General features: G+C 35.1%; 2 protein-coding genes across 3 annotated transcripts in view; both read left to right on the forward strand.

Moving 5' to 3' along the window:
• LOC126765048 (prolyl endopeptidase) overlaps positions 1 to 11592 on the forward strand; it is a 45682-nt gene extending 34090 nt beyond the window's left edge. Inside the window, exons 4-8 of one of the 2 annotated variants that reach the window (XM_050482632.1) lie at positions 4641 to 4800; positions 4854 to 4973; positions 5744 to 5824; positions 10412 to 11076; positions 11134 to 11592. In XM_050482632.1, coding sequence (XP_050338589.1) covers positions 4641 to 4800; positions 4854 to 4973; positions 5744 to 5824; positions 10412 to 11076; positions 11134 to 11530 — 1423 coding nt within the window. In that variant the 3' untranslated portion in view covers positions 11531 to 11592. The remainder of the gene's footprint in view (positions 1 to 4640; positions 4801 to 4853; positions 4974 to 5743; positions 5825 to 10411; positions 11077 to 11133) is intronic. The other variant, XM_050482633.1, reaches the window with a different exon arrangement.
• A 2782-nt stretch (positions 11593 to 14374) lies between these two features.
• On the forward strand, positions 14375 to 15557 carry LOC126765099 (uncharacterized). The gene is made up of 3 exons (XM_050482715.1): positions 14375 to 14643; positions 14737 to 14896; positions 14957 to 15557. Coding segments are annotated over exons 1-3 (492 nt in total). The 5' UTR covers positions 14375 to 14641; the 3' UTR covers positions 15287 to 15557.
• Positions 15558 to 15961: the final 404 nt, after the last annotated feature.

Consider the following 15961-nt stretch of genomic DNA (forward strand, 5'->3'; position numbering starts at 1 on the left):
TACTGCAGTGATAACCCGAAGACAAATAATCCGATTATCTTGAATCATCATCATGTTCTGTTCAAAAATCTAATTCAGGGTTGAATTCGATTTTTTACGTTGGTCATTGTATAAAGAATATCTTCAAGTTTAATCCGGAATCACTGCAGCGGTGGAGTACCTTTTTTTAGCGCCGCCGGAGATTTCGAATAACTCTAAAATATTTATTATATTTTTTTTCGATTCAAATTTCACTGTTGATTCTTGAAACATGTATAAATATACCCTGACATTTTCAAAATAATCCAGACAGTAGTTTTTTTTTTAATTCCCAAAAATCAACTTTTTTAGGCTTTCAAAGTAGGTGTTTACTATTTACTACATGCTTTGAGGTTCTCTTTAACATTAGTAAAGTATCTGTCAAAAAATAGGTGTGAAAATTTTTGGACAACACATTCACTACTGATGTATTAATATTCTCATGGTTTATACATATATTTAAATTGAACGTACATAAATAAAATTTTACATAATGTTAATGTTAAATAAACTAAAAAACTAGTTCCACATAAAAATGAGAGTACTACTGTGAGCAAAAGGAGGTAAGACCTTTTAATTTAAATTTCGTGCGAAAACCTATTTGTCTAAATATTTACTGGCATCGTTGCCTCACAAATTAGAGATTATGTTCCGCGTTGAAGGGATGCCTTACCACTAACTAATATATTTTTGGTTTTTTATGGCCACAACATACATATTTCGCCAATGGCCAGGAGACAAGCCTTTTTGCAAATTGTCTACGTGTTTCTTTTTTAGGAGCTGTACTTTTTGAGGAGCGTCACTATTAACCCATTAACTCCCAAACCCAAACTACACATGCCAATTATTTTTAGGAGCTATTTATTATGTCATAACTAGTGTAATATAAACTTTACTAAAAAAAAAAAACAATTTTTTATGTGCTTGTTGAGTTATAGGGGTGTACACAATTGTGTACAATAGGCGGATTAGTGGTGAAATTCTGCAAGGCAATGTCGTTCAATGCATAACGTTTTCAAACATATTTGTTATGACAAATAACGCACCGTAATGGGCTCGAAAACGCTGTAAATTGTGACCTTCATTTTCGTGCTCAAATCTTAATATTTCTGATAATCGTAGATACATATGTTCGTGTAATCATACGTCTGAATGTTAGTTGATCCATTCTAGTAACATTTTCAGCGTTATTTATCAAAACATGAAGCCTTCAAGCATTAGAATTCGCCATGTCCAGTATATAAGTAAATATGCCCGGTGTAGGCTATTTGACCGGTCCATTTGATCGACGCCGCCCATACTCTTGTAATAATTCAACAACATTTTCTATATATTGAAGTCAATTTTTTGCTTTTTAATGTTACACCACCCCTTCAAATACAAAATTAAACCAATGGTAACAACATTATTGTTTTTCCAGCAGACAAATGCAATTTCATTCCTGGTATCAAAACGGTTATCAAAATCTGCTCTTACTCTTTTCTTCATTATTTTTACAACCGTAAGTGGACATTTTTTTGTTCTATTTTCTAAGCGCCGCAAATCATGCAGCAATTGGTAATTGGTAAAAAAAAGTTGTCAAACTACACACCTCTCTGGGGATAATAGGTATTTTCTCCAGCAGAGACTTAACCACCCTTGCACCTAGCGGATCAGTAGAAAGCTCTGTATATTTATCGCAATACACATCGAAAGTATAACAATAGCTGTCAGAGCTAGTGGCAGTGTAATTACGATATCCAAATCGCACTGGTTTCCCCATAATAAATTGTTTAGCTAGATGATGTCCGAAATATTTTATAAATACATTTTCATGAAAGACACCCCATTGGCGTGAGTTCTTTGCATCATATTACACAAACTAAATCATACTCTCCATCTTCAATTTAAACACCAATTATTAATTCAATGGCTTCCTCAAGTCCTAAATAGTTTTTTTGCTCGTAAATTAACGTTTTGGAAAACTGTAGAATACCGTCCCAGGCTTACGGAAATGAGATGGGTATGGTCGGATAGTGGAGGTTCTCCAGATCAAGAATATAGACTCGGCGAAACAAAATTCCACGCAGTTGGAAATTTTCTAATTTTTCTTTTTGAACTGTCACTATTTGCTCAAAATTCACAATTTGTCTTATTTAGCTGTTTTGTCATGTGACTACATTATTTTACCTTTATTTTTAAAACCGTTAGCGTCCGCACGTGTTTATTACAGAATTTGCGGTTTTTTCTTTTTTCTGTTTGAATAAGTTATGAAAACAAGTAAAGTTGAACATGGTGGTGTCAAAAAAAAAGAAAGCAGAAATCGTAGCTTCATATAAAATAAATTATCCAAAGCAAATAGCTCGTGTAATGGGCATAAGGGATTGGAACATGCGCTTATAATAAAAATTATACGTATTTATTTGATTAGCTCGAAAAAGGGCAGTGGACGTCCGAAAACAGTAAAACCTCGTTAAGAACGACAAATTAAACGGATGTGCATTAGTGATCGCTTTCAACATGTTGGAACAATCAATGCAACATTTTACGAAACCACTGGGGTAAAAATAACTACAAGTACAAAATGAGATAAATTAAAGTTGAAAATTACCACTAATTCAATTCACTATTTTTTTTGGATTATAAATTAATTTACACTTATATTTTTCATTTTTATTTTCACTAACACGTCATTAAATCTTTTGTACTTTTTTTTACATTATATAGTGCAAAAATAGTTTTATATCAATATTAAACTTATTGTTCAAATCTATTTATTTGACAGCAACTAAAGGGTTGCAGTCTGTCAAATAATCGGTGTGACCTTATTGACATCTTTTGTAAATGAACTAAAAGAAATAAAGAAAATAGATTATATTTTTAGGTTAAATATTACTATAGAAAGGAACGGTTTAACACTCCTTTGTTTTGTAGAATGCTGTAACAAGTTTCTCTGACAACTAGCAAAGCTGAACGCGAATAACGATCTTCAAAATAATAAATCGTCTTTTAGTTTAGTGCCAGTACCCGTAATTGTATCTCGTTGCTTACATGTTTTATAGAAATATGCAGCAAAATACATTTTTGTTGCCCTCTTAATATTTTGTAGACAACTGTATATAGTATATTAAATATTTCGAGCTTGACATCGCTTAACGGGATATTTTCTTCTTCTTTATTGGAGTAGACACCGCTTACGCGATTGTAGCCGAGTTAACAACAGCACGCCAGTCGGTTCTTATTTTCGCAACGTGGCGCCAATTGGAAATTCCAAGCGAAGCCAGGTACTTCTCCACCTGGACTTTTCAACAGAGTGGAGGTATTCCTCTTCGTCTACTTCCCCCTTCCCATCCATACGTACTTCATGACCTAGCCAGCGCAGCAGCTGTCTTTTAATTCGCTGAATTATGTCAATGTCGTCGTATATCTTATGAACTGTATATCGTTCCACCGAATGCGATATTCAGATCCCCACAATTATTCCGTTCGCGATCTTCTCCTACACAGTACAACAGCTAATCTGGGGGGTGAGAAATTCCAAGTCAGGGTGATGGTACTAGGTCAGTATAGTAAAACCCTCAAAGGGTTTGGCGTTCGTATGTGTCAGTTTTTTTTTATGACTCTTTAAATTTTTTCCTTTTTTAATGCTTTGCGGTCTTCAAAGCGGCTATATAAAATATATGTGCTTTTTGTGCGATTGGGACACACGACTTTCCGGTGACCAATATGCATGCCACGGATGGAAACTCAGAGAGCACAGCAGGTTACAAACGGCCAATATTATTCGTGAGCCTCTAGTGCCGAAGGAGAAGATATTGCTGCCTCCACTGCATATTAAACTTGGAATTGTTAAGAATTTTATAAAAAAAAAAAAAAAAAAAAAAATATATGTTACAACTAAGCGAAAAAACATCAAAATAAGGAAAAAATTGTAAAGGTCATAAAAAAAACTGACACATACGAACGCCAAACCATTTGAGGGTTTTACTAAACTGACCTAGTACCATCACCCTGACTTGGAATTTCTCACCCCCCAGACAATAATCCCAAAAATGTTTCACAGTGCTATCGGAGTGTACAAAAACACTTCTCATTTGTAGGAACCATGACACATAATTGGATTCGTCCAATTTTTTTATTTGAAAGAAGTTTTCATGAAAGCACAGTTCAATTGTTTTTTATTTCAATATTAAAAATTCCGACTACAGAATTTATCAGTTCACAGCTATGGTTCAGCTAAATTCGATAAAAGTGTTTGAATCCATAATGACAAAATCAGCCGTTTCCTTTTGTATTGTTTTGCTTTTTTAATTAAAAAAATTTCAAAGATTTTAGCCAATGAAACTTCTTTTCTTGATAACTGCATACGTATGGATTGTAAATAACACAAAATCATCAAAATGTAAACAGAAAATTCATGAAAACACGACTGAACCACAAAAATGAAAAATTAAAACTTCGGGAACCCTATCGGCGTTACCTGAGGATTTATTTAAGTTATGGGACACCGCAATTCTACTATTTTCCGAGTGTTTCGTGTGGTTGTAATAAATTGTTTTTAACTCTTTCGTTTGTTTTTACACAATTATACCTTGCCAAATATTTCATTGTTTATTCACATAGACTATTTGTTTTTTTTTTAGACAAGCTGTCGTGTCTGACTGTGGAAGGTATTTGGTCATGCCCATAGTTAAAGGTTGCCGCGATAATCTACTTTATTACATTGATTTAAATGAAAGCGACAAAATACAGTCAGGCTTAAATGTGATAAAAGTGATAGATAAATTTGAATACGATTATGAGGTAAGTAATCACAAAATGAGTTCACTTTAAATATTTCTAATGTCTATTTTCAGTACATTACCAATATTGGGCCAAAAATGTATTTTAGGACAAACAAAAATTCTCCCAATTACAGAATTGTTATCATTGATTTGGAAAATCCTCGTGAAGAAAATTGGGAAACAATAATTCCAGTAAGTTTTAATTAACATAAACAAATTGAGGGTTAAAAAAAAACTACATTAAGGTCAACATTTTTCATTACAGTAAATTTGAAAACATGACATAATAAATATAATGTATATATATCGAAGCAAAAACCAATCAAAGCTTATCTCCAGTAAGGGTCTTGCTTGGGGAAGTTCTTTAATGGCTATAATGTTTTTCGAAAAAGCCAAACGCTACTTGCCCTACCGTTAAGCTCAAATAGCGGAAATCATTATAAATTTTAGTAGAATTAAATCGTAAGCAGCTGATTCAAATATTGACGCTGCAGTTACACGATCAAGAATTTGGCTTTCAAGATGTTTGTGAATTCCGCATCTCTGTCAGTGATGATGCGCTTTAGATTTCCGAATACAGCTGCTTCCACTCAGTGTGTTGGTATAACCAAACAAATTTTGAAAATTCATTCACGATCACAAGAATTATAATGTTTCTTCGTCTACTCTAACGCTCTAACGCTCTAACAATATTAAATATTAATCGCGGACCACCTTTACGTTTCGCAATTTCTTTTATACAAGGTGCGTTCCAAAGTACACAATGTCTGACTAGTGCCTTGGAATCTGTTATCTTTATCGATTGATGAGCAGAGTAGCACTGAACTGAACTGAATTAGATCAGATAACTATAGGATATAGCTGCGTGAAGGGTATTAAAGCTTTTTAACCGAAGTTAACGTTTTTTTTTTGTGTGTTTTATAACTTTTATAAAATAAAGATAAAAAATCCAACTTTTCTAGGAACAGGAAAGCGATGTACTAGACTGGGGAAAATGTGTCGATAGTGACAAATTGTTATTATGCTATATGCAAGATGTCAAGGTGAGTAAAAATTTTAAAATTGTTAATCTACAACATAAAAATTCATCGTGTTTCATTTTGATATTTTTCATTTTTTGCCGTCTCATAGTAACGCGATATTTTCTACATGGAATTTTATTTCGTTGTCAGCTTTTTGAATATATGAATATTATATAGTGGTGCTCCATTTTTTATTTATGTATCAACGGGTTTTAAACAAACCCTTTGTGTATCTAGTTATGCTGAGTTGTAGCAGGAATACATTTTTTTGCAATGTGCGTGGAAAAGAATCTTCGTCAATTATTCCTTGATTACTTCTGGAACAATATGAAAATAACTGTAGCCTGGTTTCACAATAATTTCCATTTATTCTACAAGTTGCTTTCCAAAGTAAACAGGACTTTTTGAACCTAGCGCCCCCTGTTGGCATTTCATGACATTTCATCGATTGGAAGTGAAGTTATTGCGTTTTAAGTGTCAGTATGTTTGTGTTATCGGTGCGAAAATGAGGTTCGAACAAAGAGCCAACATTAAATTTTGTTTTAAGATTGGTAAACTTTTACTGAAACGTTTCAATTGATGAAACAAGTTTATGGCGATGATTGCCTATCCCGTAGCAGAGTGCACGAGTGGTTTCAACGTTTTCAAAGTGGTCGTGAGGACATAAATGTTGATCAACATGTGGGCCAATCAAAATCCGTGATCACCGGAAATTCCATCGAAACTGTGCATGAATTCATCAAAAACTTCATGGAAATGAAATTGAACATCTCCAACACATCGATTTATCGCATTTTGACCGAAAATTTGGGCTTACTAAAGATGTGTGCACGGTTTGTTCCGCACAAATTGACTGACGACCAAAAGTTGCACAGAATCCAACATTCGAAGGACGATTATTTGACCAAAAAGCACATTCCAAAAGCACACTCCCCGTATTCACCTGATATGGCACCGAGCGACTTCTTCCTTTTCGCAAAAATGCATTTTCCCATGAAAGGAAAGCGTAGAGGCCATTGAGAGGCTTGCACCGGCATACTGGCGGCCATACCGGCCAACGTGCTAAAACACTCGTTCGTTTTTAGACCGTGCAAAAGCTTTTGAAGCAGAATTTTGAATAAAATAATTGATTTTGCCGAAAAAACCATTTGTTCTGTTTTTTTAAGTCCTGTTCACGCCCTTGTATTTGTTTTGCGGGTCAAGTGATTGGGTCATACAATGTGTTTTACAATTTTATCGAAGAAACACATATAGCCCTACCATGCACTCCATCGTATACGGTTTTTTCGGGAAAGATATGAAATTGCTATGATACAATCCGAACAATTCCGTACGTAAGTTCGAAATTCTTAGAGTCTTAGCAGATCCATATTTCGTTCGTAAATTCAATTTGATTATGAACGATTTCAGTTTTATTTCTAAAAATTTAAACTTTTTCTTTTACCCAGCTTATTCGAAACGTCAAAATTCAAAGTTATGACTGGTAACAAAAGTTTCGAATTCACATGGATTCAGTGATAACCAATTATGCGTAGCGGACATTCGTATCCGTAGCTTTAGGGCTGATTACAATGTATACTTGTGGCCACGCAAAGCTTACCATTAAAAATTTGCAAGTGCATATTTAACAACACTTCATAGCTTAACTTCTTGCTACATATTTATCAAAATTATTAAAAATATTAAAAACAAAACACATTCAGCTATAGACCAAATCATTTGAAAGTTAGTGAGCGTTACAATATGAGCACGAAATATAAGAGACTGACATGCGATGAATTATTATATTTTTTTAAATTTAATTTCATTTACACTAAAATTGAAATTAATGCTTTATTTAATTTTTTTTAATTGAAACACGAAGTTTAGACTCGTTATTACTTTAGAAACAATAAAATCGGCCGCTTTTGTATAAGCACAGAAAATCTTGTTTGTGTTTTACTCATTAAACGTAATAAATTTAAAGCTATAATTATAATTAGATAATATTATTTAGTTTACTTATGCTTACTAAAAGCAGAAAAAAAAACAAAATTGAAACAAATCCCTAACGAACGAAAAAGTCCGAAAAAAAGTTTAAGAAAGTATAGTGGTAAGCTTTGCACGGCCTCAAGTGTATATGTGTATATTCTCTGTGCTGGTGCCAATTTTTGACGGTGAGCGGTGAGAGCGGAGATGGATTACCGGCCGAGCTTTTCAAATACGGCGGCGAAGACAAAGCCAAACGATGTACGCAATGTCAAAAGACTGTGCACCGCTTACTTTCAGCGATGAGGAGGTTAAGAGTATCATCAGTAAGGCGAAATCGTCCAAATCTATAGGCCCTGATGGAATCAACATATTAATGCTGAAGCATCTAGGCTCGACGGGAGTAAGTTACCTCATCAAGGTCCTCAAACTGTCGCTGACCACTCTTCAATTACCCTATGAGTGGAAAGCCGTAGGAGTGGTCCCACTACAGTTGTGAAGACACTTGACGCTTTGCTATTTCCAACTTTCACACACCACCTGAGCCTAGCAAACCACCAGCATGGCTTCCGAAAAGTACACAATACCACTACAGTACTTAGCGTCATAAATCCCCAGATAGTTCGTGCCCTTAACCAGAAACTACCCTGTGAGAGAACGATCCTCGTAGCGTTGGACTTGTCGAAAGCCTCTGATACAGTCAGTTATACAACGCTACTGGAGAAAATCGAAGAAACTACGCTACCTCCAGAACTGAGCGGTCGTCAATCGTCCGTATTATTTCGATGTAAAAACTTAAAATTTAGTTTCCGCAGGGTGGTGTCCTCTACGTTGATGATTGTACGATATTGACGTCGGGCAATGGAATCGATGGCATGCGTTCAAACGTAAACGGTTATATTTCCTCCGACCTTTCTCGCTTCAACGCTGCACGGAATTTAACTCTCTCCCCCAATGAATCCACTGCGACCATATTTACAAACTGGACGAAGGAGTATAGACTTGACCTTAATATTGCAGTCGATGGCGTCAAGATTCCGACTGCCAATAATCCTAAAATTTTAGGTGTGACACTTGACAGCCTGCGCTTCTTCACTCCTCATTCGACTGCGATTATTGCAGCACATGGGAAAAGGGCAGAAAAACGTTGTTGGCAACTTACAAGGCAATCGGCGACCGGTCTTTAACTACGCCGCACGAATATGGTCGACTGGATGCAGTGCAAAGCAGACGAACATGCTCCAGATTTGCCATAATACTTCACTCCGGACTACTACGGGGTGCCCCTTGATGGATCCTATCGAACACCTACATAGTGAGGCCCGTATGCTCCCAGTTAAGAAGCATAATGAACTCCTCTCCAAGCAGTTCCTGCTGGGGTGCTTTCGCAGAAATCATCCCTGCAGGCACCTGCTTGGAGGGGAATCTTCTAGGAGCATCAAGGGGTCATTCCTCTGCCGCGAGAAATGAGAGTGACCCTTGAGCAGCTTCGTTCTGAATACTGTAACAGGTTAAACTCTTACTTATTCAGAATATACCCAACATATCTAATTTAAGTCCTGCTTAAAATGAGTCTCCGCATGACACTACATGCCCCTCAAACTTCACTCACCTGACACCTTTCTCCCATTGACAGAGCACGTTTCTTGGGCCTACCTTTTGATGACGTCGACGACAACTTAGCTAATCTTATTAACCTAACAGGGATTGGGTACCCGTCACAACTACAACATTGAAATTTAAGAATGGGAGACCCCACAATCTCTGCCAACTACCGTTTGAATAGCATCCTCAACATCGCATATAAGGTGCTATCGAACGTACTGTGTGAAATAAAATAGCCTACCGTCAACAAACTGATTATACCTTATCAGTGTGGCTTTAGGTCTGGAAAATCAACAACTGGCCAGATATTCACCATGCGTCAAATCTTGGAAAAGACCCATAAAAAAGGATCAATAGACACTACCTGTTCGTCGATTTCAAAGCTACTTTTAACAGCATGAAGAGGAGCTCCAAACTGGATACGGAAGCGAAGCAAATGGGTCGGTAGTGAGCGAGGGCAAGACGAAATATCTCCTGTCATCCCCAGTTAGTAAGTCATCCATATACAAGTGTGACTATAACTTCTAAGATCCCTTTGCTTTCGTTTGCCGCCTTAAGTGCTGCTTAATGTAGTTACTTTACGACAAAATGTGATGCGGAGCAATTCCATACGTGACTCTTTAAAGGCGATAATCACATACAAAATAGATCTTCCTATAGTTACAATGAGAGCCTCGTTTAAATAATTTACAGATGTTAACTTCATAAATGAGTTGAAAACGACTAGTAGTTTCGTTCTTTGACTGTGTAATAAACTTACTCATATACATCGTTACTTTTTACAACATTTTACGGGCATCTTTAAACTTTTTAATGCCTAAAATTCATACAAATGACATCTAAACTTAGCTATTTCTTATTTATTTTGAAACATATATTTTTCGATAATATGCTGTCATAAGCAACATTATAAATTTTGCAAATAATCGCTGATGCTCTTTTTCAATATTGGTGCATATTTCTAAATCAGACATTATTTAAATGAATAAATTTAATTTATATACTGTTTCTTAACCAATTATTTTTATTTTTCAGAGTGTCCTTCAAGCAAATTGTATAAAAACTGGAAAGTTAGTTAAAAAATTTTCTTTGGATATTGGAACTGTTGTAGCAGTATCTGGCAAAAAAAAATATTCAGAAATTTTCTTTAATTTCTCATCATTTTTGAATCCTGGCACTATTTATCAATACGATTTCGGCTTACCGAATAAAGAATTACAAATATTCCGTGAAATTAAATTACAACTGGATGGTTTCAGCCAATATGACTATGAAATAAAACAATTGTTCTATAATAGTAAAGATGGGACAAAAATACCTATGTTTATAATACGCAAAAAGGGGGAAGTTATATCGCCTCAACCTTGTCTTCTTTATGGTTATGGTGGCTTTAATATAAGCCTACAACCCTCCTTTTCTGCCACAGGGTTAATGTTCATGGATACATTCGATGGCATATTAGCGTACCCGAATCTGCGTGGAGGAGGGGAATACGGCGAAAAATGGCACAACGCAGGTCGACTTTTGAACAAACAAAATGTTTTTGATGACTTCCAAGCATCAGCCGAATATTTAATTAATAATAACTATACAACTAAAGATCGTCTTGTGATACAGGGAGGATCAAATGGAGGGCTGTTAGTTGGTGCCTGTATTAATCAGCGACCCGATCTTTTTGGTGCAGCTGTCGCGCAAGTTGGGTAAGTTAACTTATTAAGAAAGCTGAGTTACAAAAACTAAATTTGTGTTCTAAACAGTGTCATGGATATGTTACGTTTCCATAAATTCACTATTGGGCATGCTTGGTGCTCTGATTATGGCGACCCTATTGAAAAGGAACATTTTGAAAATTTGTTGAAATATTCGCCTCTGCACAATGTTCACGTTCCAAACAAAAAGTGTGAAGAATATCCTTCTACCTTAATTCTAACAGCAGATCATGATGACCGTGTCAGCCCCTTACATTCGTTAAAATTTGTAGCTGCTCTACAAGATGCCGTACGAAATTCTGCTCAAGAAAATCCAATTCTTCTACGGGTCTATAGTAAAGCTGGTCACGGTGCTGGTAAACCGACTTCAAAGAGGATAGAAGAGTCTGCTGATATTCTTACTTTTCTCCGCAAAACTATAAATGTTGATGTTGTAAATATCTAACATAATAATATATAATATATTATATTTCTTGCTATTAAAATACGATATGGTGCAGAAAAACATTACCCCGCATTTTAAATTAATTTTTCTGAATTATGTAAGGAAAACATGCTCTATTAAATTGTGGCTTATAATGACAAAGAAAACTTATTCCGGATAACCGTAGCTGAACAAATATATTATTATTACTTTTATACTCTTTCAACTTGTTGCTACAGAGTGTTCGTTTGATATAAATGATTAGGATGATGAGATAAGTTGAAATTCGGTTGACTGTCTGTCCATCCGTACTCTGTGCAAGGTGTAACTTAAGTAAAATTAATATATCTGGATGAAATATGATACACATGTTCCTTGGAACCATAAAAAGTGTGGGATTGAAGATGGGTGTAATAAGACCACTGCCACGCCCACAAAACCCCATTAACCCATTTACAGCTATTGGTCGATTTTTCGACCAGCAACTTTGAAAAATCACCAAGTCGAAAATGAACGAGATATGTCGTGAAATCAATAATTGTATGCGATTTTGCGTCCTTCTGAATCCGTGGCTAAACGGCTCAATGTAACAATCTCACAACTAATCGCATTAAAGAGAGGGGTTTAGAAATATTTAAGAAGTGTGCGTGGCTCCAACATCTAATAGGTTGAATTTGAAATTTTTCAGTAATGCAGTAAATATTGGCAAAACGGCGCAGTTTGCAATGCTGATGTTATGCTGGCTGATGCTCCTGCATGAAATTGCTAAAAACTGCTGAAAATTTGCATTTTCAAACATAAAAATGTGCGAAATGTTTTTATTAATACTTTCACTGACAAGTTAGATAGCAAAAATTATAAAATAAATTTAAAAAATTTGGCAAAACGGCGCAGTTGCACTGCTTATGTGATATTGGCTGATGCTCCTCCATGAAATTGCTAAAAACTGCTGATAATTTGCATTTTCAAACATAAAAATGTGCGAAATGTTTTTATTAATACTTTCACTGACAAGTTAGATAGCAAAAATTATCGACTAAATTTAAAAAATTGAATAAATATAATTTTTTAAGTTTCTAACCAGGATATATCTTTATTTTCATTTTAGTAATCACCATGTACATATGTATAAATTGAACTAGTTTAAATGGAATAGTTATCCGCACATATGAAATAAAAATACCTGTTTACTTGTGTGACACACTTCTATAATATACAACGTAATTTATAGAGTCATTAACTTTATATAAACTTTATTTTTCTTAAAGTTAAATGTTTATTTATTTCGGAGGCCCATGAAGGTAATCGAATTGAACGGGATCGTGTGTGGTGCTAACTGCAGCGCGCGGGATGGGTGTCGCAAAACGAATGTACATATATGAAACGAATGTGTTTAATCTGCTCAGGGGACCATCCTTTATGTTGTGTGGGTTGATGTACAAGCGTGGTGAGTTGTGTTTTGTACGCGTGTGGTGTCGTCAACTATGTTCTTCTGAGTTGTTGAGTGTGATGTTATTCTCAGGTGTGGTGTGTTATATAAGGGTGCGCCAGTTTTTTTCGGGTAGAATGGGAGAGTCTTAACTCATTTAAACAATAATTTTAAAATTATATTTAACATAAATAACTTAAAGACATTTTAGCTAACAAATTTGGATTTGGTGTAAGTTTTTGTGCAATTACTTTTCAAATATTGCAAGTATTTGCGCAACGGCTATGACAGTGATGCTTCTACGCTCCCAATCATGCAAACTACATATGTATATAATCCCAAATCACGTAGGAGGGTATACGTTTAACAGTTCTTATGACAGTGTAAAATCGGGGGAAATCGGTTGATAACCCTGCCCATTCTCCATACAACGGTTTTCTTAAAAATTAGTAAAAATGTGATAAGTCAATAACTAATTTAAATTTTACATCCGGGATGGTGAAAAATGGCTTTATACGATCCGGTGTTAAAATTGGACAATGAGCGTGGCACTGCCCATTTTTAGGTAAAATTTCATTTCTCCGGATCCGTACTCGACCAATTTCAACCAACTTTAGATAAAAATTTCCTAACATTCTTATGTTCCATTGTGAAAATGGGCGGAATCAACAAACTACGCCCACTTCCTATATACATTATAACACTTTTAAATTCCATGTGTAAATTGTGTATGAACAAATTAAACACTTTTAAGGTGTGCCATTTCACGTCTATCAAATGTCGAAAAAGATGAACAACTTTTCAAACCACAGATACCGAACATCTTGTGTCCAATGCCTTCGGCTGACTTTTTACTGGAAATATTGGGCAGTCTGTGTGGATTCTATTGAAATTAAATAGAATATTTTTCCGGTAACAACCAAACTCTAATAATTACACATCTGAACATTTTTAAACGAAATTTTAATTCGGTTAATGAACATTATTTTTGATTTATTTTACAATGGCGAAAATGTTGGCTGCAAATCTGATATGCTGCGCATACGGAAAAACCTTCGGAAAATTTTCCATTTTGATTTTAAGCCAAAGTTGTACCAACAATTTAATAGCCTTTTTATAATGTTCGTCCTTATTCATAAGTTTTTTTCGTTGAAGTATGGAAGAATTTTGTTGTTTGATAAGTGAGATGAAGTAACATTTCCTCATCATCCTTGGTATCATGCGAAATCATCCCTGCTGACGGTAACTATCAAAAATGCAATGGAAATGATATTAACGTTGCCGTGGCACAACCTACGTTAAGGAGGTTTTAAGGGATTACATAGGTTTCCTCAAGCAGAACACGGCCTATTTTCAGTATTTCTTTCCATATAAAAAATTAAATATTTCATTTCAATTTTTTATTAGATGTTAAATTAGACAATAAAAAATCGATTTGTTGACCCCATGAAAACCATGTAGTCTCTTAAACAAGAAGAGGAAATTTAATTTTACTGCCCCTATTCTGCATTTCTACTCGAATCGAAATTTTCTCCGATTGGCAACTTTGGTATTCTGCGTTTCGATTCAACTTCGAAAATTCCAATTCTATGTATTCTGCATTGCGATCGTAATTACGTTTTTGTACGTTGAAGTTTTGTTGGTGGAAAGCCGTTATACATATATTCATTTTCGTGCACTTGGATAAAATAATTTCCTCAAATATGTAAGTAAAACTTTAAGATTATAGTTGTAAAAGACAAAATGGTGGTGTCCTTGGTTGTTTGTGCTTAAATGATATATTTTGATATGTTTGCAGGTCAAAAGTAACAACGGCAGATATGATGGCCACGAAAAGAGATATTGCGCAGGGCTTCCAAAAGCGACCGAAGGAAGAAGTACAGGAGTTTTGGGAGGAGGTTGCAAGGAATTTAAATGCACTTGGCCCACCAACAAAAGATTCCAATACATGGAGAAAGGTAAGTTATTACCTACAATTAATTTTAAAAAATTAAGTTAAATCTAACGTTTTCGTGCAGGTCTGGATTGACTGGAAATGCTACATGAAGCGAAAATTATCGCATAACAAAAAAGAAAGGATGAGCACCTGTGGAGGTCCTTGCCGTTTACAACGCATAAGCCCACTTGATGAAAAGGTGATAGCTTTGACGGGTTTGGAAACGGATGATATCCCTTCAACCAGTAGAGCTAGCAGCCAAAATAGAGAGGCGAGAGCAGAGAAGCAGAGCACTTCTTCATTACTTAAGCAACAGATACAAATCAAAAAGAATTTTATGCAGAGACGAAAAAATTCAATGAAGCTGCCTTTGGTAAAATGGAAGAAGTTACTTCATATTTACGGCACATGAATCGTTCTCTAGAAACTTTGGCGGAGACTGCAGTGAAGCAACCTGAAGAACAGAAGCGACACAATAGAATTAAGGAAGAGCTGGTGAAGGAAAAAGTAGAAATAAAAATGCAAATGCTAAGATTAGATCCAAATTATAAGCCGGATTCAAAGTAGTCATTTTTTAATTGTTAGCCTTTTATTTAATTTACTATTATTCATTTATATAACGAGCTGTGAAATGAAATAAAAGCATTTACTTCTTTAATATAGGAGCTGTAAAATGCACTGAATGCAATTGTTTTTATTTAATAGAGTAATGTAGATCATATTTTGAATAACGCATTGCTCTCCTCCTCAAGTAATATCGCTGCCGCTACTGATTTCATGTTAGTATTTAAAAAAAAACGCGATATAATTTCTTTATTTTAATAAACCAACAATAATTTGTGTATTTTTGCTTTGTTATGTTTCATTTTCACACGTTTCAAGGCAAACAGCTGACTTCGAAAGAGCTACAGCTCTTCCTCTTCTTCTTTCAATCCAATCGTAACTCAGAATACCTATTTTCGATTCAGATGTTGTGATGCCAAAAACGTAAAAAATCAGTCGTATAGCCTTCGTACCCTCACTTCAGGAAGAAGAGAAAAATCAAGGAATGAAGGAGTGCAACCGAATACTGAATGGATACAGCATA

The sequence above is a fragment of the Bactrocera neohumeralis genome, unplaced genomic scaffold (assembly GCF_024586455.1).
Source record: "Bactrocera neohumeralis isolate Rockhampton unplaced genomic scaffold, APGP_CSIRO_Bneo_wtdbg2-racon-allhic-juicebox.fasta_v2 cluster10, whole genome shotgun sequence".
NCBI classification, from domain to species: domain Eukaryota; kingdom Metazoa; phylum Arthropoda; class Insecta; order Diptera; family Tephritidae; genus Bactrocera; species Bactrocera neohumeralis.